At 30.6% G+C, this 25,081-nt stretch overlaps 1 protein-coding gene across 1 annotated transcript in view; it reads left to right on the top strand.

Moving 5' to 3' along the window:
• The window catches only part of LOC148239263 (potassium voltage-gated channel protein Shaw-like), a 204,591-nt gene that overhangs the window by 167,432 nt on the left and 12,078 nt on the right, over positions 1 to 25,081 (top strand). Inside the window, exon 8 of the mRNA XM_088183931.1 lies at positions 1,270 to 1,479. Coding sequence (XP_088040057.1) covers positions 1,270 to 1,479 — 210 coding nt within the window. The remainder of the gene's footprint in view (positions 1 to 1,269; positions 1,480 to 25,081) is intronic.

Here is a 25,081-nt window from a genome sequence, read left to right as displayed (position 1 = left end):
CAAAGATAGTTTAAACAATTTGATTAAACCAGACTGGCCAGAAAAGATAGAAGAACTGCAAAAATAGAAGCAATTCCTACTCAAACTATCCATGAGTTTGTCGAAAAACCAATCCTGTCTGATTCAATACTAAATATAAACATACTGAAGACTTGGCTAGGAGACAAGACGTATGGGTTCCACACAATTGAGCAAGGAAAACGGAAATTGAGAAAAGAAAGTCGACGCTTATTTGCATATTCTAAGAGTTTCTGAATCTTGAGTATCATTTGAAAGGTGTTGGATGACAACAATCGTCGTAGAAGACAGTGGTTATCTAAAGGTCATTTAGCAAAATCTACCTCGAAGTCCAGGCACACTGTAAAATAAAATATTTAGCAAAAATATGTGCATTATGAAACTCATAAGCTTGGCTAAACGATGACAGCAAGCTTTATTGTGATCAGTTGGATCATTTGCAATTGTGAACAAAAGTTGAATAGCTTTATAACACGGCAATATGTGAAATTTACTCTTGATAAAATTAAGGTACTTGACTGAAAGGTTTTATCCTCCTTTTGATTATCATATATTTTTATTTATGCAACACTTTCTAAATAAAAAAAAAATCAATGCAGATGTTGTGAAAATGGAGCTATCGCAATATTTTAAATCAAAGTCGTTAATATTTTATGGTAATGGGAATTAAAAAAATTATTAAATAATTATAATCACTAAAATTAAATAAAAATTAAATAAATCACTAAAATTTAATACAAATTCGAAGCATTATAAAATTACAATTAAATACATTTTTATTAAAGCTAAATTTAAAAAAAAAAAAATTTTCTACAAATTGTAAATATATAAGAAACAAATTCTTATTAAATTATAAATAATAAAGGTGAATTTTTAGCATGTATTTTTAATTTTTAATCCATCTACTTTATATTGTTGTAAAACATCGTATTGTATTTATTATTACTATTTATTACAGAAAATATATACAAAAGTATTTACTTTCTACAATGAAAAAGTAAATAATCAGCAAATTATATTAGATAACAATCAAGTTATATTATCTTTTTGTTGAAAATATTATTGTATAGTGTTATTGTTTAAATAGTATATTTATTGAATATGTACATATATAAAACACAAATGCCTAACTATAATATAACCAAATATTTACATATGTATATACCTACGATGCGTAAATAATAATAAAGTTTGTTTGGGAAATCCTAAGCAAATCTTTAAAATATATCTCAATGTTTTCTTTGTTTTCAGGATAATCCGGACAATCAGTTCAAGAGTATCCCTCTGGGCCTGTGGTGGGCAATAGTAACCATGACCACCGTGGGCTATGGAGACATGGCTCCCAAGACATACGTGGGCATGTTCGTGGGGGCTCTGTGCGCCTTAGCAGGAGTGTTAACCATTGCGCTGCCAGTGCCCGTCATCGTCTCCAACTTCTCCATGTTTTATTCTCACACACAGGTCAGTGATAATATGTTTGTATAAATATATATATATGTAATTTGAATCAATGGTTTTACTACATTTTTTTAATATACTGCATATACGGGTTGTTTCTAAGTGAAACGTTTCTCAAAGTCCAATTTTACGGCAGTTATTAGGAATTGCAATATCGGTAGGACTGAAAAAAAATTTTTTTTTCTAAAAGCGTACAATTTATGTGTTAAAAACGATATCTCCATGGCTTAGAACTACGAAAACGACAATTTCCATATTGATTGAAAGCAGAAGCGGAGTATTAAATATTGCCTATTTTAAGAAATAGTGCTATTGGCGTAGGATATCAAAGTAGAATAATATTATGCAGTATTAATCCTTTCAACGCCAAGCGCATGATATGATGCGCAACTAATTCTACTGTACAACGCCAAGCGCATGATATGATGCGCTCGTTAAAACCTTCGTTTTTTAAAGAAACGGAAACGTGAAAGTTGGCAATATATGTTTTAAAAATCAGTTTGAGTTCCTAGTAAACGATTTCAGTGATTTTATTTATAGAATTTGCGATGAAACAGTGGTATATATAATTATAAAGTCACGCCTTAATTTTAGTCGTTTGTATTTCGCGCGCGGTTTCGATCGTGCTTCTTTAGACCACTTTTAGGGTTAGCACAAACGCATCGCGGAAATTCGTTTTTTTATACTTTAATTTATGAATCGAAATTAAATTATGTCATCAATATTTCAATGATAATTGTGATTTGTAAATACTTGTGAATATATTTATACGTTATTTCGACTGTTTTAATATTGTCAACTGTTTTTGTGATTGGTTTTTGTTGTTTGTAATAATTAAATAATAATAATAATAATTACTATTAAATACTTATTAATAAATATAAATAAGATATAATTAATAAAATATCAATATTAACTCTTAATAAATATTAAATAATAATAATAATAACAAAAACGATTCCTTGTCGTAGAATCATTTTATTTTACTTGTTCTATTATTTTATAATTTATTTGTAATGTGTTTATTTATTTACATTAAATTAATACTATCGTGACCTAACAGGTTACCCCAATGCGTCACGATGGTCGAAAAGTTTATTATTTATTGTATATATGTGTGTGTGTGTGTGCAATATATATTACATATTCCGCCTGGAGTGTAGATATGTTGCACTCTTGCCGGTCCCAAGCCCGGATAAAGGAGGAGGGTTTCTATCATGGAGCAAACCAACCAACGTGGATAAATCCAAATAGTTATGAAAAAATCACAAATAAATAATAAATCCGCCCCAATTCATAATGACCTAGACCATGGTTTCCCAAACTATGTTCCGCGGAACACTGGTGTTCCGCGAATCCAAAATATGTGTTCCATGGAGCCTAAATAGATATTTCCCAAAAATTTGGAGTAAATTAAAAGAATGAACATATTCTACTTCATAATGAAGGCGAAGATTTTAGTACCTAGAAGTTGGGTACAGCAAAATAAGCTAAGTGTTCCGCCAAAAATTTCGGATTTGCGAAGTGTTCCGTCGCTCAAAAAGTTTGGGAAACCCTTATCTAGACGATCGAAATCTAGATAAACTATTTGACTTCAATTTTGGAAGCTGGAATGTGAAATATTACAACCAGGAAAAATGCAAACAATAGCGGAAGAAATACTAAAACTCAAGATATATCTAGAAGCCCTACAAGAAATTAGGTGGAAAGGCCAAAACCGATCACCGGTTGTAGTGCCGTGGAAGAAGAAGAAAAATATGTATATATTATAAATTATACATATAAATATATATTGTTAAATGTAACATCGTATCTTGCTATCAAGTTTTATTATTTATTATTTTTATATATAAAGAAATATGACAACCTTCAACAACAACCAATTGCAAACACCATTGATCAAAAACAAACGGTTTGGTTATTAGGGTTATTTTTGTGTACGATATATGTGATTTTGTATGCATCAAAGAAATCTTGTCGATTTGTAAATTTAATTTAAAAACAGGATGTAGGTCAGACGAAGAAAAAATGCGTCTCAGTGTGAGCATGACCCTGCTTGTCGTTCGCTTGTATAGTGCCGCGCGCGTGCATGTGTGTGTAGGTGTGTGTACGCGAGCCAACACGCGGACCGACCAATAGATTGAGTTTTGTTCACTTTATATTTCCAACAATACGAATAAAAATGTTTGTTTATTGATATAATTAGAATGTTTAAATCATGTTAATCATACATGTATAATTTTAAAATATAAAAATTGAGTATTTTGGCTGTAATGATGTGTTAAACAGAGTAAGTAGCCAAAAAATTATATCGCTAAAAACGCATGGCGTACAGCGAGTAATTAAGAATTTACCGGTCGGCGGTCTAAGGGTTAACGTATTTTTTATTCTATAATATATTTTTTCTATTAATTACATTGTTTACATGTCTATTTGTAATATGTTTTTCTATTAATCATAGTGAGTTTTCCCAAGCTGATGATTGACATTATTGTTTTGTATATTTGGTGATTGATGTTTTGTGATAATCTGATAATTAATAAGAATGATTTGGAATTGCAAAAAAAATCAATAAGTCGCAAATTTTTATAAAACATAATCACATGTATTGGATCGTTATATACATTGAAATGAATAATGATACAATTAGAATATTTTATATATAGAAACAATAATTGCCGTGATATTGAAATGCTAATCAATAAATAAGGTGAAACGTGCAGGCGGAACTTGAATTATTTTTTTGCTCTTTTTTTATTATTAATTAATTAAAATAATATTTTTCATAGCAATACCGGTATTAAATTTTCTCTCCGTAACACCGATATTAAAAATCCTTATTACAATCTTGAATTAAAAGCTTAATTAAATATATAGAACAACTCAAGTTTTTGATCTATGTATTTTATATTTTCATCTTTAAAGATTGTAGAAAATCATTGAAATGGATCAAGAACATATTTTTTGAATGAAAATATTATTGCTAAAGAAACATTAAGCGTATTTATTAATTCAATTTTGAGAATTACTTAAATAAATTATGGGCACGGAATTCCTGAACATTTTACCAAGTACAGCGATTATGCTTAGATATTTCTTAGCTTTGTGAGTTTAGCAGATAGTGAAAGATTATTTAATGCTCTGAAAATAATTTTATTATGTAATGAATCAAGAGCATTTAAATAGACATTAATTACTATTTTGAAATAATAACAGAATTTGCTAATGGGAAAGTGTGTAAGTCTTCTGTGAAATTAATGCATGTTAAAATCGAAAATATATTCAATACATTTGATTTATTGTTGTTCATATGTATTTTTTAATTTTAAAGTACTGCTTTTCATCTGAAAGGCTCTGATCTGTAATGATTTCTAAATATTTTACTTACAAAATTAAAATTTTTGATCAACATTTCGCTTTTTATTGAATTAAAAATGTCTAGCATCCAAAAATAATGTGTTCAATAAATACCATCATTATATAATGTTTTATAGCAAATATATACTATCATCGAATTGACATCTTTGCTTTAATTTGATATTGTGTCCTAACAATATAAAATTAAACTTATACAGAAACAGCCCGGCACAGAGGGTGATCAAATCAGAATACAATTTTCCCAGACTTGAACTTCAGATATATAAATTCGTTTATCTCGCGTGACAAGTAGATACATTTGAATAATTGTATTTACTTTTCACTATATTCTAATATTGTTAAATATTGTCACGTAAAAGAACACAGGGTGGCTCTCAAACCAAATTGATTTTTAAGTGCTTATCAATATATATTCAATGGGCACAAAGTAATATAAAAATGATATTTAAATATATCTTTAAAACTGGTAATATCACAGAATAAGACATTAAATAAAAGTAGTTATTATTGATATGTTCCACATTAAATTCGATTAAAAAAATTATACTGTAAAAATCACCTTTATCTCTCATATAAATTTTTATACTTGGGTGTTTATCATATTTATGTTACGATCTCCTTTATCCTAAAATCTTGCTATGGAAAAATTGTGATTTTTAATAAATGTGCTATAATGGTTTGTAAATATTACATTTTTTTTGTTAGTTTTTTTCGGGACATTCTGTATGTGTATTTTGTGAGGGGGCGCAGGTGAGATTCGGTTAACGATCACCTGCCAAACGCTTTCGCTAATCGCATCCGAGCGAAAGTTTCGCCCTGAAAAGCTTAATTTACATATCGAGCTTTCGCTGTTCCCAATGGTTATTAATCCAAGCGAAAGGCGTGAGCTTTCGAGCTTTAACGATAGTTGATTTGGCAGACGCTTGTTAGCGCATTTTATTGGATTTAGCTTTACATTGTCAAGGGCATTAAACAGTCACGTAGTTAGAAATTTTGCGCCTTCATGCAAAAATCACACAAAGCCCTTAACATAATTGTTTAAATATAAGATCAAAAGATTCTTATATGTTTGTGCATATTCACATAATAAAGCAAATAAAAAGCATTAAAAAAATGTGAATTTTAATTTATGTAAGCAAAAATTATTTTTTTATTAAAGGTAAAATACAATTTTTTGCTAGCTACAATTTCTGGGACCCGCACTCACGGTCCATCTTCGTGTATAAGTTTGACACCACTGATCTACATTTTTTTGTTTATTTCTTAATATGAACATAAGTAGTATTAATGTTTATCTCGACTAGTACCTATTTATAAATTTAACAAGTACAAAATTTTTTTCATGGGGGAGGGGCAAAAGTTCTACAGTCAGTGGTCGTTTTTTTAATAATTCGATTTCATTGGCTCGGTTATTTAGCGTTCATTTTATAACAATATTACGACTTACTAATGAAGCATATGTACCAAATTTTGACCAATAGAAGAGCAAAAAATCATCCAGGGGGAGGTTAAAGTTAGCCAGTCATAAATCGTTTTTTTAATATCTCGATTTCATTAAATGACATACATTTTTCTGGGCAAATTTAAGAGGAAAAAATTCCTCTTCAAATGATGCCTCTGTTAGGAATCCACGTCAATATCATTAAACCTTTTATAATAATAATATAAACGAATAATGCGTATCTAAGCCGAATTTTGGTCAATAGGAGAGCGCAAAAAACAATTATCACTTCTCAGAAGTCAAAAATTCACGTCAAAAGCAATAAAATCGTGTCGGCGCCGCCGCAGTGGGAACGCTCGGTACCGAGCGTTCCCACTGCGACGGCGCCGACACGATTTTATTGCTTTTGACGTGAATTTTTGACTTCTGAGAAGTGATAATTGTTTTTGCGCCCTCCTATTGACCAAAATTCGATTTAAAACACATTAACCAATACTAATTTATTTAACACATTGCTAGATTGACTCAGGATAAAATCTACAACCTTGATTGAAAAGTTTTATTGCAGTTCCCATATTCATAAAAACTTAGCCTATTAGACTATCGCTTGTTTTTTTTCTCAATTAAATATTTTCTTAAGAGAAAATATTTTATCAACTAAAATAAATAAAATTAGCGCTCTTTGATTGTTTTTATTCTAAATCAGAAAATTAATACAATAAGTGCAATGGTAATTTATTAAAATATTAAAATAAAAAAAATGAAAATTAAATTATGCAAAACAAAAATACTGAAAAATACACACATATATAAAAAAAGTCTTGACTTTTGGGTCGCTCTAGTTTGCTTAGTCTAGTAAATGTTACCCTGTTCTTGCTTTTTATTTATATTTATATACCGATTTAAATTGTGTCAAAATATCAGTAACTAGGTATATTAATAGTATGTATGTATACATCAGAATAATTAGAGTAAAGTGACATTGCAAAGTTATTTTCAACCAACGTTAGAGCTAGCCAAATTATATGTAAGGCCATTGATATAAAATGTATTATTAATTTCTTGCAAATCACAACTTTACTGTGTTTCAGCCTATGTTGCTTCTATAACATGATATTTTGGTCTAAAATTCAACTTGATGACATGCAAATATAGGCACAAAATTATCTCAAAATATCGCATAGAGACGAAACTGTGCAACGCATGGCACACATGCTGTGCATTATTGTCGTTATATACAAATTCTGAATTAAACCAACTTTCCGGTTGCTTTACGCTAGTCGTTCTGCTTATGAATAGACATATGAATATATGCTATACGCATGTACAAGTACCACGCGTCCATTGTTCTCGCTGCATTCACACAACAATGGAACTAAAATCGCGAATGAAAATTTCGAAATATTCCACAATTTTCATCTAAAACCGCAACTTGCTACTCGGTTCGTGCTCAACGAGATATTTGCTTCTTTTCCAGCGGAGAATAATACAAGTTTCAGTATAACGTGCTTTGAAACGACATCCGAATGCATTGTCGACTTAACTTTATCGTAGAAATTAAATTTATTGCAAAGTTCGCAGTGTTTTTAGGGGAAAAGTGGAATTTCGTATCCAACGTTGCTTGAATGAAATAGTATGTTTATACTGTTTTATTTTGTGTTATAATAATAACATATATTTAGTTTTTTTTTTAGATAATTAAATTTTTATTCTATACATATTATAGTATAATAAAAAGCTGTACGATTTTTTTTTGCTTTGAAGGTAAAATATAACGATGTGAAAATATTAAAATAGCAACTTTTACAAAATACTTAAATTAAACTTTTAAATATAATTCATAGTATAATTTTATTAAAATATAATAATTTGAACTTATTATAAACACTACATTATATTTTTTTTGTGAAAAATAAATAAAAATAACAGTAGTATTTATTATTGATTTTCTTGTACTCCTGACTTAACGACAGTTTCGTTCATAGGACTAGGTCGTAAATCAAAGAGCTTAATTAATTTTTTTTACTCTGAATAATACAAGAAAACGAATTAAAAAAAAAAATATCAAAATTATGTACCTTAAAAATACCATCTTAGTAATTATTTTTTTAACGACAACCGAGTACCCCTCGCATGTCTCACCATTTTTATTGCTTAGCAAAACCAAAGCATTCGAATAGCCCGGCAATTATTGACTCGATACAAAAACTATTTTAATTTAACCATTATCCTTTTTAATGTTTACATCTAGCTTGGATAATTATGTTTTGATTAAATGTGTAACTTATAGATTTATTTTTTTGATTTTGAATTCCATTTTTATTACATTACAATTAAATTTGAACTATACATAATTGTCATGTTAAGTATCTTTAAACATTGTTGAGTATGTTTATGTGATAGATATCTATTTAATCAAAGTCAATCTGAATTGTTTGTGGATTTTGATTTTTTTTAAACATAATTAGCAAGCAGAGTAAATTTCTACTTAAGTTGCCGACATATATGACCAATATTTTATTTTATACAATTATTGACTATTTATAAATATTTCATGTTTCACACTATTATCTTAATATCTATATATCTAAAAAAAACTGATTATTTATAAATATTTCATGTTTCAAATTAGAAGAAGTGTTAAAACAATCTTCTTTACATTCAGGTACTTCTAAAAATACTTTTTACGCTGATCCTTTATTATGTTATTTACTAGTACCAATAAAAATCAATAAGACAACTGTGTACAAAAACCTTTTTGTCTCATATATTTATTCAAACTCAAACTTAAAAAAGACATTCCCCTGATTACAGCATCTACCGAAATTATTTAGTGAATTTAAATTTTCCGTGAAGTATCTTAATTTTTTCTATGTGCGGTAATATAAATTTTAGGACTCAATAAAAACAAAACTATTGAACAGATTTAAAATTTATGTCTACTCTTAAGTGTACATATAAACTTTGGAATTAAACAACTATTTATATAATATATCAAGTAAATTTATAGTTGTGCCTAAAAATAGCAATGTATGGTAATATCCATTCGCTAAATTTAAATTGATAAACACATGCTCCTGTCAGTTTAGTTGTCATTTGCACGAAATGAAATGTTAACGTTGTAATCACAATGTTTAGGTATTATATGTATATATGATGCGAAAAATATACTATATTATATGTATTTAGTATTTTTATTCTTCAACATGTGCATTATACTATTATGTTTACTATATAATTATAAAAATGAAATGTTAGTCTCAATGCATATGTGTCCCAAGTTATCCGATCTTTCTTGTTTTTATGAAACCACTGTAGTTTTGTATATAAATTATAGATTATTACTATGGTTTTGTCAGACTAGAATAAAAATAAAAACCGTTGCATTTTTTTCATTAAATACTATTTAGTGTCTTATAATATTTATTGAGGTACATGATTTTCTTTGTATTTTAATCAAAATATTGTAAATATTATTTTAGATGTCATATTATTAAGACACTATCTCCAAATATAATCCATGAGCCTCAATATATAATTTAGGTCCGATATTTCTAAATAAGGCAATGAATCGAAAAATGAGTTACGCGCGTATTTACATTGCCATATAATTAGCATATTTCACGCTATTTAAGAGCTACATTCTTTCACAATTCTATTTTTAAAATAAGCGACAGAAACATATATAATATAATATGTTGTGGGAGGTCCACCCAGCTGCGCAGTAAACGTCAAGGTCATTCAAACTTATGAAAAGGACATAACGACGCGTTTTGACAAAAAGTCTACTAAAAATAAGAGATTACTTAATACCAAAATTATCGGAGATTTGCTCGTTAACCGCTCGTTAAGCATCATAAAAACAAATAAAAAGTGCGTAAAATATATAATAGACAATCAAGACCTTCAAAATGTGTTTACCTTATACTTTTATTTATTTAAGGAGTGAATATATTTCGTTGTTTGAATATGCAAGCGATGCAATTGGCGAACTAACATCTGCATCTGTGATTCGCCAGAAACAAAAAAACATATTTTTTTTGTTTCTGGCTAATCACAGTTGGTTGGCCAATTGCATTGCTTTAAAAGAGTTTAAAAATGTAAAATATATTATTAGCTTCCGGGTCGGATCAAAAGAGGCAATGCTCTGAATTTGGTCCATGGGCCGTAGTTTGCTGGTTTTTGATCTAAAAATACATATATATATATCATACAAAAATCGTTAAATGTGCTATTTATCGTCGTCGCGTCCAACCACGGGAAAATTGTTACTTAAATTAATTGAGGTAATATCAACTTAAATAATAACATACTGCAATAGCATGTTGTTACATTGGCAAAGTACCAATATTACCAACAAATGCCATAGCACATATGTATATGATGCTAGCATGTATTTTACCGACTCGACAAAACTTGCGAGATTCACTATTAGTATCTATAGAAACGAAATGTTTGTCCTTATCTAATAATATGTAGATACAGACGATTTGTTTGCTTTGAAGAGCAAATAAAATTGCATAAACATGTAGTGTAGTACTTGTAAATAAAATCTACTGATCTATCCATAGCTAAATATTTGTACCCACCTACCACAGCTTGTCTGCAGAGAATATTATTATTATTGTAAATAAAATTATTATCAATGTAAATGCAAACTGGGATAACCATGGCGCATATAATACATTTATATATGTACATACATATATAAACATCGGGCAAACGACAACTTACTTTTTAAGGTCTAACCGGGATAAGTTTGCACTAAAGGGCTGTATTTTGCGTTGAAGAAATAAGTTGTCCTTTGCCTAGAGCGTATACATATGTATAATATATACATAAAAATACAGCATCTTAATGTAAGCTTAGCATTATTACATATTTACAATGATAATGTATTTATTTAAAAACCACAGATTATATATTAAAACGATATTGTCAGAAATCCAATGATAATATCTAACCATATTGGGTTATATATGTATATATGTTACGCGTCGTACTCGAAATCCCTCAAATTGTGACAAATGCTTCCAATTTAATAGCAAAAATGAACATCGCGACCGGTTTTGAATCCAGGAGACTCGTATACACAGAGAGTGCGAGATAATGTATTTTGCCTGTGTGGAAAGTTATCGGGCTGTAACTGAAATGTTTATTACAGGGCTGAACGGCGCGGAAACCAATTTCGGCATCTTTACGACTGAAAATCGCGAGCACCGGCGATAATTTACCGAAACGATTTCCGATTAGTGCAGAATTCATAATGTGAATATATGGGCATGCATTGAATGTGGATGGGTCGATATAACCGCCGTTATCTGTGCGGGAAACGTTCTTAAAGAGCGCGAGAATAGGAAACGGCCTCGATGAAAAGACTACAGAAAATATATAGGTGGCCCGAAAGACCGAATGTTTTTTTAAATGTTGATATCTCGAGAACCGTGAGGGCTATAGAAAAAATTCAAGCACTAAAAGAAAGTGAAGCGTTTTTAACAATGCCTGTTTTTATACTGAAAATATGGGAAACATTTCGCGGATCGCTAACACAGAGATAAAGATTATTAATTATATAGTAAAAAAACACACTAGCTATGTTTAAAATTAACTTTCGGTTTACGTCAGCGGTAATTAAAAATTCTTCTAAAAGTAGAAAAGTTTCTGCGTGTTCTTTTTCTATGCGATATCTCAAAAAGTTTTTTCTGGTTGTCTGCCGTTTTGAATAGGTTGATCGTCTCGAATTGCTTGCTTGTATGCCCTTGTGACAAAATGCCAGATTTTATAATATTGCTCTGGTAAATCACAGATGCAGATGTTGGTTGGCCAATTGCATCGCTCGCATATATTCACGTCCTAAATAAATAAAACTGCAAGATGAACGCATTTTGAAGGTCGTTAATGTAATCGGTTTTTAAACCAGTACATACATAAAGGGTTGTTTTTATGTTGCTTAACAAGCGGTTAAATGTCAAATGCTGACAGGGAGGTGAAATCTCAGATAATTTTGGTATTGATTATTATCTTATTGTTAGTAAGGCTTTTAGTTTGATTTTTATTTAGCCTTCCATTCTTGTATTTTGGAGATTAGTTTGTTTAGTTTTTTTATTGATTCTATATAACTTAACATAACACATAACGTTGAAACTTCTGGTAGATCAATGGTATAGGCGTAAGCCCAGTACACTTCCCTGAGGTGTAAAAGAGTTGATCTTCCCAATTTCTGGATTACCGTATTCTTATTTAATTCATAGGTAGCAATCATTAAAGTATGATTTCAATGTGTGTTTAAAACTGTTAAGTTTTCGTCTAATTACATGTATAAGTTTATGAAGTTTGGTTTTAATTTTCTCTGAAGTATCGATTGGTCTATTTAGATCGATTTCCCGTGATAATTTTATCTTGAAACTTGTCTAGTCTTTTCTCTTATTAACTAAAAACGGATTTTGTAATTTGTGTATATTATGTTCGTTAAGCGCGAGAACAATAGCAGTATAATTATAACTTAGCTCAATGTTTTTTTCTATTTTCATGAAGTTGCCTAATATGTTTTTGATAATAAAGAAGTCAATTAGGTCCGGTTTTTTGTTGGGAACCGTTAGCCCGTATGTCGGTTTGCCTATTGAAAGGACCTCACAGTCATTTATAGGGATAGCTTTAAGGAGTTCCGTGCCTTTGTTAGTAATCAGCCTTGACCCCTAGTGTGTATGTTTCGCATTGAAATCTCCTGCGAGTATTAAACGGTTCACAAGTTGTTTTATTATTTCTGAATACTCTGGTTCTTCTAGCTTTTACTTGACTTAATGGCGGTAAATATTTTTGACGCAAATTTGTTTGCAAATTATTGTTGATTTTATTGCTTTTTGAACGTTTAAAAAATATTCACTGAAATAATACTACACGGAAATATTCACTATTCGAAATTCACTGAAGACATATAGTACATATGACCTGATCAACTACTCTTCAGATTAGTAACAGTCAAGGAGTAGGATTTTTTTGTTAATGCACAGTTGCACTAAAGTGTATGAATTTTGTGTACATAGTATGAAAACTAGGAAAGCAACTTTCTACTCAAACCCCGAGGGTCAAGCGCTGAAACGGCACACTTTTAAAGATTTAAATAAAGATTTTGCGACCATAAAGCGTAAAATTAGAAGAGAAGATCGTTTGTTATCTCACCAGCAGTACATAGATTTTATTATACAAGAAATGATAACTTATTCTGATGTCATAGACTTCAAATCGTGGTGCAAAGTTGACTTCAAGGCAAAACCTTTGTCGAAAAGATGCTGTGATAGACAAATTAAACATTGGATAAGGTTTCCTATCAAATATTGACTTTTTTGAGTCCATCTTTAACTCTGAAAAACCGGCTGAAGTCTTATGCCGTCCCTTCATTGGCAACAAAATTAACAACGAAACTTTTGTCCTGTCGAAAGCGAAAGGTTGTTGTGCAAACATTCCTACAGGACCTACAAAAGTTAAAGCAATACATTCCGGCGAATTTAAAAAACTTTTACGAAGATATTTGGCAGTGATCGACAGATGCAGCATCACAGGCAAACGTTAAAGATAATTATTATTAAAAATAAAATTTTGAGTGTATTTTATTATATTTGTAGCATAATAATACTGTGAAGTGTAGAAGAAACAACGCCGTTTTAATTCCAACTGTTCGAAAGAAATTCAGTTTTTCGTATCTCCTGTGAAATTTAAAATATACGTAATCAGCCCTTTTCAAAATTTACAATTCAATTATCGATGTATAGATTTTTTTTTGTAAAATACTAAATTAAAAAAATGAGTATTTTTTTAGAAGCTAATTTTTAGATATCATACATTCTGTATTTTTTTTTTAATAATTAAACAACTTATTGTAAAATATAGATAGCTGTACATTTAAAATTTATTTATTTAAACTAAATTTGGATCATCGTGATCTAATAGTTGCGCAAATGCGTCACGATAATCAAAAAACAATATATAGTATTATTTTATACACAAAAAAATGTCTAATAAATAATAAATAGGTAGTAAGAAAGATACAATAAAAAACTCAGAAATCTTTAGTGGAAGTTTCTCTATCTAGAATGTTCCCACCGAGATCGTAGGAATAAATTAATAGTAAACGGGATCTAGAAAATGATAAAATGACAGTGAATAAGGTTTATTATTATACGATTTATATAGTGGATTGAGTTGATTAATAATCGTGCAATTTCGTTCGTTGTTATAACTGTTAAAATTCTTACTTCTTATCTCGCAATCTGTTTGCGTTCCAATATAGTATTTTTAATCGATCGCGGCGCGGGTTAAACTTATTTGTAATAGGCATTTACATTTTCGGTAAAAAATGAGCTATAATTAATTTAATTTTATGCTCTATTTACGGTTGAATTTCTATAATGGTCTTAAATATATTTTTATCCCTAATTGTTGTTGTATTGAACGCGATCTGTTCAGCAGATAAACGCTTAGTAATATATTATAAGTACGAAAAACTAAAGACTCTGGTAGAACGGATAACGCGTAGTCGATTTTTTTTTTATCATTTTTATTGTTATACAGATCTGATAAAATCTCTTCAAAAACATATTCAATTAATGCGATTTAAATAATGTAAATGTTTCACTGTATATTTTGAATGAAAATAGCAAGAAGTATACGGTCAATAATGAAGATTCTGTCGCTTTTAAAAATATTTATTAAAAAAATAGTATGAAACTACGAGCTTACTTAACGCTCACTTCTTTATATTTCAATTTTAAACGTTCTACATAATAATATTAGCTCGTTATCCGTTACACAACCTCGTAACGGATAACCGACCCAACGTATAATAGCTTCAAAGCATCCGTTACATTTACGCCTATATAAAACCCGAAATAACCCTCGATCGTTACGCCCGCATTGCGATTAGTCGGAAAAACTGCAATTTTTCACAAAGAAAAATACTGACCGATTAAAGTGTATCGCAATCTGTTGCACCGTAACCGGTCTGCAACATAGCTTTCGAAGGCATTAATCTTCGTCAGTCTGCCAACCGCAACGGTGTCGTTATTCATCCGTTGTACGACAAGACGACGTTAACACGTACACGTGTCCCTAGTCACGTGGAAAAATATACTATTCGTGTTTTCCCAGTAAATCCCTCTGTGTTGTACCGCACGAACCACTTCATAATGTAAATGGCGGTGCTATTGCGTCCATGGAAGCGGTGGATGCTCCGCTTTTCATATAAAAAATATTAATTGTATTTGATAAGCTTAAAATATAATTTAAAAAGCGAAAGAATCTCTTGCTATTTTTATTTAAAATATACAGTGAAACATTAACATTATTTCAATCTCATAAATTGATTATGTTTTTGAAGAGATTTTATCAGATCTGTATAGCAATAAAAATGATAAAATAAAAAATCAACTAGGCCAGAGGTGGCCAGCCTTTTGTATACCATGCGCCAATTTTTTCACAGACAAGTTCAGATGCGCCATACAACTCAAGCACTTTTTTTTATCTTCTTTCGTTCACATTTGGGGTTGTAAAATAAAGATAGGAGTAGGAACTGCTTCGCTTATGGGAGAAAAAGGAATAACTCAAGCACGGAATTCAATTAATTAATTTACGTCATTTTAAAAGCACACGTTTATTAGAGCACAAATCTACAATAGTAAGAAATAATCACATGGGCGAGAGGGTGATCGCTGTTCAAATTCTAATTAGTTTTTCGCGACCCTGTTTTGCTTTTTACTAATTTCATTTATTAAAAGGCTTGTTCACACCTGTATGCCGTTCCAAGGCGACATATATAACTTTTTGCATATTTTCTTAGCTCTGGGAAATGTTCACTAAGTAATGAATGCCAGAAATTAATAATGTCAGACGCATTTTGATCCGGGAAAAGCTTATCAAATTTAATTTTTAAGAAGGAATTTGATTTTAAATCAATCAATTTCATTTGCATGTTACAAAGCATCTGCATTTTATTTTGTTCACTTACTGAAAATGGCTTTATAAATGAGAGCATACAGTTTTCTTCTTTAGCAAAATCACAAAACCACTATCAAATGACTCTTGCAAAATCTTGATTTTGTCAATATATTTGGTCAAATTGCTATTACCCGCAGTACGTTCACTCTGCTCTTTTAAATGTGAAAATTGATTTTAATCCTCATTTTGTAACTGGGAGATAAACATTTTTAATTTGATTTTAAATAAACTAATGCTATTTACTCAGCTAGAAAATAATGTATTCTTATCTTGTAGTTTTATATTTAGATCATTAAGATGGCTAGTAATGTCAACTAAAAATGCCAAATCAAATAGCCAGTATAATAAAGTTCTTTCATCAGGTAGTTCATTTTCCTTTACCAAAAAATTAGAAACGACATTTTTCAATTTCCAAAATCTACTCAGAATCGGACTTCTAGAAAGCCAGCACACTTCACATTGAAGGATAAGTTCACCATATTCCAAATCTAGCAATTCACAGTATTCTCTGAATTCTCGTCTGTTTAATCCTCTTGCTCTAATTTTATTCACACATTTCACAACCGGTAACATAACATGTTTTATATTTAAAGTTTTCCCACACAATGCCTCTTGGTGTATAATTCAGTGATATTTTAATACAGGACGTTATAAAAAGTTTTCAAGCAAAGTTGAAAGAGCAGAAACTCCATCAGTACAGACACTGATGAGTTTACTATAATCGAATTTTAGATTTTCTAGGCAAAATTTTACTTTTTCAAATATGTCTGTTCCTCTTGTTTTACCATGCAATGACTTCAGACTAGCAAGTTTTTCAAATACATTAAAATTATCATTAATTCCTCTTATAAAAATGTTTAACTAGGCAACATCACATATGTCCATTGATTCATCCAAAGCTAGCGAAAAGAAAGTACACGAATGAACAACATCTCCCAGTTGCTGATCTACGTCCTTTCTTTCTAAAACTTTGGATAAATATTTGGAGACAAGATTTAACAATTTCTTCTCCTTAATTTTATATGATGCTTCTGTCATCGCCAAGTCTTCACAACCTACTTTAAGAAATATATTTTGTCTTTTTTCTGATTTCTTCCTTTTTCTTAGTTACATATTCTTTTCGTAGCTCAGACTCAAGAACAAGCTTCATTTTTTCTTCTATATTAGTCTGATGCTGTGTTTGATAGTGTCTCTGAAGATCATGCCTTCTATCATGTGAAAGAGTACTTTCACAAACAATGCAAAACGGTTTTCCTGATGAATTTGCTATAAATAGCTATTCATTTTCCCACTTTTCATTGAAATCGCGCTTACTATCACTATCTTGGCTTTTTTTCTTTATTTTCTTTTGCATTATAACAGATAACAGAAATTTATAAAAAACATAGAAAAGTATATAACTCTAAAAAGTTGAAAAAGAACAAATAGATCCAATGTACGTACGTCATATTACACAGAATATCAACTATGTGGGATTTGAATTCTATATATTGCTCTGCTTCGACAATTGTTATACATATTTATTCTTGAATCTGTCTTTTAATCACTCAATACAAAAACCACGCTAGTACACCTAACACTCGCAAAAACTCCGCTTCAAACTCCACGCCACGGTGGCTCACTCAGAATTAACTGACAAGCACGTTGTGTGTTGCTAGTGCGCAGTGCTTGCGAACGCTTGAGTGGGAACGCACAATGGCAACACCTATAGCAGCGCTTCTGAACTGGTGCACCGCGAAAAAAAATATGAAAAGCCGAAAAATCCGCATAAAGTTGGACATTACCGAAGGCTGAATGAATTGAATTAAGGGGACTTGAGTTAAATATGGAGTCAGTTATGACGCCTATTTCAAAAGCATAAGTGGCGCAAGAATGCAATGCGCCACTTGTGATCATCCAATGCGCCACGTTTGGCGCATGCGCCACGGGTTGGCCACCACTGAACTAGGCGGTAACCGTTCTGCGGAAACTTAAACAGGGAACGAGGGTTTTTCGTACTTATATTATATTACCAAACGTTTATCTGTTGAACAGATCGCGTTCAATACAACAACAATTAAGGATAAAAATAGAATTGAAACCGTTATAGAATTGCAATCGTAAATACAGCTTAAAATTAATTTAATTATAGCGCATTTTTGCCCGAAAATGTAAATGTCTATTACAAATAAGCTTAATTCGAGCCGCGATCGATTAAAAATACTATAATGGAACGCAAACGGTTTGCGAGATAAGAAGTAAGAATTTTAACAGTTTTAACAACGAACAAATATAAGTAGTACGTATTTCTGAAACTCACTTTGATTTATATTATTTTTGCAAAATATAATACATATTGTACTGACCGATTAATTAAAGATTTTTTTGACAAATCGAATATAATTAAAAAAAAGCGCGATTAAATTTTTTTTTTAGGGTTTTTTCATGATCCACTTTATATATACACCTCTTAAGCTTGCTTATTTGTGCAAAGACTTATACGCTTATCTCTCGATTTACTCGGTTAGGAAAATTATTGTCCTAAAAAAATAATCTAAATTAAACATGTTTGGTTCTACGTGCATAAATTTCATCTTTTTACTTGATCTACATATAGAACTTCTACCACTGCCCATGCAGTCTGTCCTGAGCTGTTTTTTAAAGTGCAGATTTTACTCGTTGCATTTATAATTTAAAGAAACGCTTAGACGTACACGTGGATACTATTCGATCGTCTTATGCCTCGATTTACGCAAAATTTTCTGCAACATATCTACAGCTTAAATAAAAAAATGGGTGTATAAACTTTTTAATTACATAACAATCTCAGTTTAATTTTAAACACCATGATTGTAATTTCGGAGGATGAAATCAAAACAGTGGAACCCTTTTATTATAAAATAAAATATAAATTTAGAAGCCATGACTAAGATAATTCCCTGTGGCACATTGCAAAACTTTTATGTCGCGAACCTTTACTAATTAATAAATTCTAACCCCATCGCTGAATCTTGTTTAAGCCATAAAGAAAAAGCTACAGTTATTTCTGGCAATCTTTAAAATCAAGGCAAAGTCGATACAAGTAAACCTAAAAATAACTTCTAAATAAAATTAATTGACACTGTAACAACTGATAAATTACAACATATTATTCATCGACTTCCAAATCATAAAATTTCCAAAAACGACTTTAAATCTCTTCCATTGATTGCCTTCGAATATTTTTTGGATAATATAAACTCGTTTCTCTCCTGTCTTTATTTTTCCATAGCATGGAAGCAAGCAGACGTAATAATTATTGATAAACCGGGTACGGACCCTACCCTTTATTTTGCTTACAGCCCTATAAGTGTACTACCTGTCGCAAATAAAATTTATATAAAAAAATACTAGAACATTTAAATAATAGGACTTTGTCAAAAAAATTACGTTTTTTGGACATTGCTTAAGCTTTCAATGACGTTTGACATACAGGCAATATACATACATTAATTTGTGGTGACTGTCAACCACCATGAATATTAACGCACAAAAAAAGGGCAATTGTCTCATTGTTAATGCCCGTAACCAAGAATGTTCACTGTTAATAATGAGACAAACATCATGGCACAAGAGGGATTTCTTTTGACCACACAACACGTGTCGTTAAGAGTATCCCTTTTGTGACTAAACGCAATGCAATTAATCATCACAACAGCAAACCCTTTCCGTAGAATTCGAAAGTTGGAGCAAGCAAAAACTCGCTTCCAAATATGCAACATCCGATTTCTCGAATTGTACGAAGCGACTCTAGCGATTGGCTAGGAGATCGACGCACAAGCGTGATTGGCCAGCAAGGGTGCATCCCCTAAAAAAATATAAGCCCGGACTCCGACGAGAAGACGGCAGTTGGTCCGAGTTGATCCGCAGTGGACACAAGACCTTGGCAGAGAGCCCGAGGCAATCAAGCGAGACGCTGAGGCACGAGACAGACCAGACGCCAGAGAGTGGAGTCAGCGGCAAACGACGACCAGCAGCCTTCCTGAGGAACCAGCTACGCGCCCCCACCTGACACTCCTGACACCTGTCGCATGCAGCTTGAGCCATCCTGAGCATCATCAACTGCACGAACTCCGACATCACGAGAAACGTCACGCCATATTCGTCCATTAACAAACTTGTAAATATAAAATAATAAACAGTCTAATAGGATTCGACCAGGAGTCTCATTGGCCGCGAGGTCAACCACCCCTAGGGTTACGCTCCCTAAAAATAAAATATATATTTACATTAACTTAAGTGAAATTTAAAAAAAAAATTGAAATGTAGAATCCTTATATTTTTTTGATTTTCTCAAGGGTAAATTTCAATATCCTCGCTATTTACAATATTTACGAGTCATTTTCCAACTAAACCAAAAAAAAAAATATTTCACCGCTTCATTCGCTGATGAAACGGTCATCTAATCTTATTATGAAAATCCCCAAAGAGCGGTTAATAGACTTCTAAACAAAATACACATTATTGAAAAATTGTTCCAAATATGGCTATTGACTATAAATCTCACTAAAAGCGTCGCAGTAATGTTTTCTTATAAGAGTAAAAAAGCGTTTGTTGTAGATAAACTAGCAAAAATGAAAATGTATAATAAATTTATAGACTGGAAAAATACCGCAAATTATTTAAATATTTAATGTATACCTAGGTCTTACTTTAGATTCTAAGCTTTCTTGGAATTCTCATATAAATAAACTAATTAAAAAACTATATATCCTCTTTTGCCGCAATAATTTTATATAAAAAATAAATTACTACTCTATAAATCTATAATAAGACCTGCAATTTCTTATAATTCTTCAGTTTAAGGATACATAATTAATACTCGTAAGTATCCAATAAAACTTCAGTCACAATAAAATATTTCATTAAGAATCGCATAAAAAGCTCTATGGTTCGTCCGCCACTTAATGTTATACTGTGATTTAAAAATAGATACCTTAACTAGAGTTTTTAAATAAAATGTATATTTTTGTTGCTATGATCATAAAAACTTCAACTGATATTACACTTAAAAATGTAAATCTCTGCAATATAATTTAATTAATATCTCAATATACACATTTCTACGATATCTATCTATTTGTATAAAAGCTAAAGAGCAGATTTTGTAGGCTTCAAGTATTTATTAAAAAATACATATATATTTAGCATAGGTATACACATTAAGATAATATAAATTTGAATTTATATATACATAAGTACTAGGTAATAAAATAAAAAATGCCGACATGAAATCAAAACGCGTCGCTGCAAATATTTTTCCTCGTTTCGCTCGGGTATTTTTCGTACATTAACTTCGCTTAATGTATTGTTGCGTATTTTTTTCCTGGCGCTCATTCCAAGTTCCAAGAAACTTTTTTGCTGGAGGTTTGCGAGAGAAAATCGACGATGTCTTTATTATCGTCGAATTGCGAATTTTGTGTGACGACAGAATGCGAATTTAATCCAATGCCTTCAAACACCCCCGATTAACGCCGGGTATTTTTGGATTAGACAAAGAAAATGTAATATATTTGCCTTAAATATTATTAATTTTTTTATATTATTATATAATTGCAAAAGCGTATATTTTCAACAATACAAAAATTGTTAATTATTTTTCATTACTAATGTATTTATTTAAAATATAGCTAATTAAACTGTTACGTTTATAGTATAGTTACAAATAACTCCCTTAAGATTTAGTGAAAGTGAGCTAACGAAATTGATGTACGCGTCTAAATAAGTTTAAAGGGAAATGCGATTAAGTACAGTTGAATTGTTTTAATCCATCCTCATTTAGCTTTGACCAGTGCGGGATTAGGACTTTCCTCGAATTCAGCCCAAGCCGTCTAATTTCCTGTACAAACAAATAAATTTAATCATAGGGATATTAGAGATGAGCTGACATCTGATGATATTATCGATTTGACTTAATAAATTTTAATGTGAGTGGTATACTTAAGTATGCATATAATATAAAAGGTGTATGATATTAATATCTTTGTGCTATACGTTCGTACGTGATATTCCCATTAAGTCGTTAGTAGAGATGGGATAGGCGTCTTATGTAGCTACTTTATGGTCACATCAAAGTGAGGTTCAGAACCGAATTTGTACTTAATGTTAGTAGACTTCGTGATTAAGATGGCTATTAATAAAGCTCTTAGGATAATTCGCTCGTTTTTAGGCACTGTGGACTTGTGGATCGACACAATTCAAAAATTTGACATTTTTTTTAGATATATAATATAAGATGAAAAAGTAATTTTAAAACATTATTTATATTAAAAACTATGCACAAAATCAAAGCATGTTGTAATATGATTATTTTTTTAATATTTTATCGAAGCAAATGTATTACTAAAGTAATACAAGAATTTGCTGAAAATTAAAAAAAAATACTTTTTTTTAAAGAATCAATAACTTTCAGAAAAAATATAAATATTATTGTGCATTAAGAAATTGATTATGTGCTTACCTTTTCGTTTTATCAAAAATTGTCATAACTTATTTTATAAAATATTATAAATAAATAATTAATGGTCTACTTGAAGCGAAATAATTCATAAAAAAATATTTGGTTCTTGTGTGTTTCACTGCACCTGAACTGAGCCATGCTTTAGAGTTTTCTAATTAGCTAAAAAAATATAAGTAATGCCTATATAAGATCATTGTATTATATATAGTTAATTAAAACTAATACAAGCAACCGAGTATGTGCGTCTGTACCCGAGCACGTCCGCACAATTTTCTACCTGCTAAACAACAGGAAATAACCAGGCTTTCGTTTAACTCGCCTTCGTATTTATTTTCTTTCCCCTTTTAAATTATCTTCACAGACAATATTTTCATAGAATTTATAGTCGGTTACATATTGGAGAGGCGTTCGTCGCGAAGCGTCGTAAATCACCAGGCAGTCGTTTAACGTCAGGGCGGAAAATTCACTTATAAATTACCCTAGATTTAATTTTGTTTTAAAATAAAGACTTAAATCAACGCGAATTGCTCCCGAAGGTCCGTCGCCTCAAACGCGTAGTCAATCCAATTATGCGCGGGCGGAAAAATCGCAAAAATTGCCTGTTTATTCGATTAAGCAGGGTGTTTTCGCGAAAATCGATCCGCGCGTTACCTTAAAAGGCGGGGATTTGGCAATGTCGCTGTATTTCCGGACCGTTGCTTGTCATGATCCCATCGCCAGTGTTAATTTTCCTAACGGTAATGTTTTTCCTTTCTCGTTTTCATTCTTATTCTGCGAATTTGACTCGATATTATGTACGATACGAATAGTGTTAAATTGTATTATTATGTTTTTAGATATACAAATACTAAATTATTTATTACATGTAGTATAAAAAAATACAAAACTGTTTATATAGCATGTTCATAACATTATGCGTTTTTTTACAAAAATACATAGTATTGTTTATGTCTAGACAATTTCAATATATAATCAATATCAACATAAATAATTATGAGCGGTTTAAACCGGCGACTTCTATGATTAAGATATAACGTAAATAAACCTTTCAATTAGTTAGAGTTGTTAGCTTTACATAGATTGAAAAGCGGTTCCCCAAAAAGTATAGACAAATATAACCTCACTCGAATTCAAAGCGATTTATTTATTTGTTTAAGCTTTTCTGAAATCTGTCTGAAAACTCATAATATATATGTAAATGTAAATATAAACAAAAAAAAATTTGTGTAAGTTTTTAAAGCGTAGTTTTATGCTTACTATAGGCAGAGATACTATATTTTTCTTTCAGTGTTTAACTAAGCAAATTATAAATTAGTTGAAATTAAATAAATATAACATGCATTAACATGCATACATATAAACTTTTTTATCGCGAGCCTAGAGCAAAAATAATAAGCTATTTTTAAAATGTACATCTTTTCTTAGGAAATAGAAAATTACACGTTCTATCCAAAAATAAGTAAAGAGTGTAACTATTGCACTGGCTATTTACATACTAGACGTCAACTCCGATTAGTTATTGCTTTAATAGTTCAGTATCGTCAGTTAAACATTTTCATTTTCAAGGTCTTCGATGCCATTGAAATACTCCTATCATCTCACCTAATATATCATGGTCTAACATTTGATAAGCACTAAAAATACAATCTGTACATTTCACACAGCAGATCGATATACATAGATGATCGGTTTTATTTAAGAAATAATACTTTAGTATTACACACTCTTTATGATGCTCTACTCCGCAACATACTAGAAGCTGTCTCCATTATATAGATTTCGTGCGTAATGAGTCAAGGCAATAATTTGCGCCTCCATCGTTCTTGCATGTAAAGGAGCACTTGTCAAAATTTCTCTGACAATGGCCGTCCGACTGCGCGATACTGTGCGTTGAGATCATAGAGTAAATAAATATATAGAGGCGGCGACAAATACTAAAAAAATTTGCGGTTTTTTTTTTATAAAAGTTTATTTCTTAAATAGACATAGGTATAATAGCATACAGATATATTAAATGCACAATACTGGTTCATGACCATTTACATTGTTTACAATTTGATAAGTTATACAATAACATAAAAAGAATAATAAATTATACGAGAGTATACTAAATTAAAGGAAAAATACCTTTAATTTAGTAACCTTTTACAAATTTAAAAAATCCAAAAAAAAAAATTTTGGAAAAAAATGAAGCAGATGAGTAAAACAAATTATACACAATATACAATATACAAAAAAAAAATCTTGCGGTTAGTCACTTCGTAGATTGGAATAGTTAATGTTGTAGTATTTATATACCACAAAGTATTTTAATATAT

This window comes from Plectrocnemia conspersa, unplaced genomic scaffold (assembly GCF_051122295.1).
Source record: "Plectrocnemia conspersa isolate PC_06_02 unplaced genomic scaffold, ASM5112229v1 ptg000001l, whole genome shotgun sequence".
NCBI lineage: Eukaryota > Metazoa > Arthropoda > Insecta > Trichoptera > Polycentropodidae > Plectrocnemia > Plectrocnemia conspersa.
The sequence above is the reverse complement of the archived record's forward strand: the minus strand, read 5'-3'. Positions and strand labels throughout refer to the sequence as shown.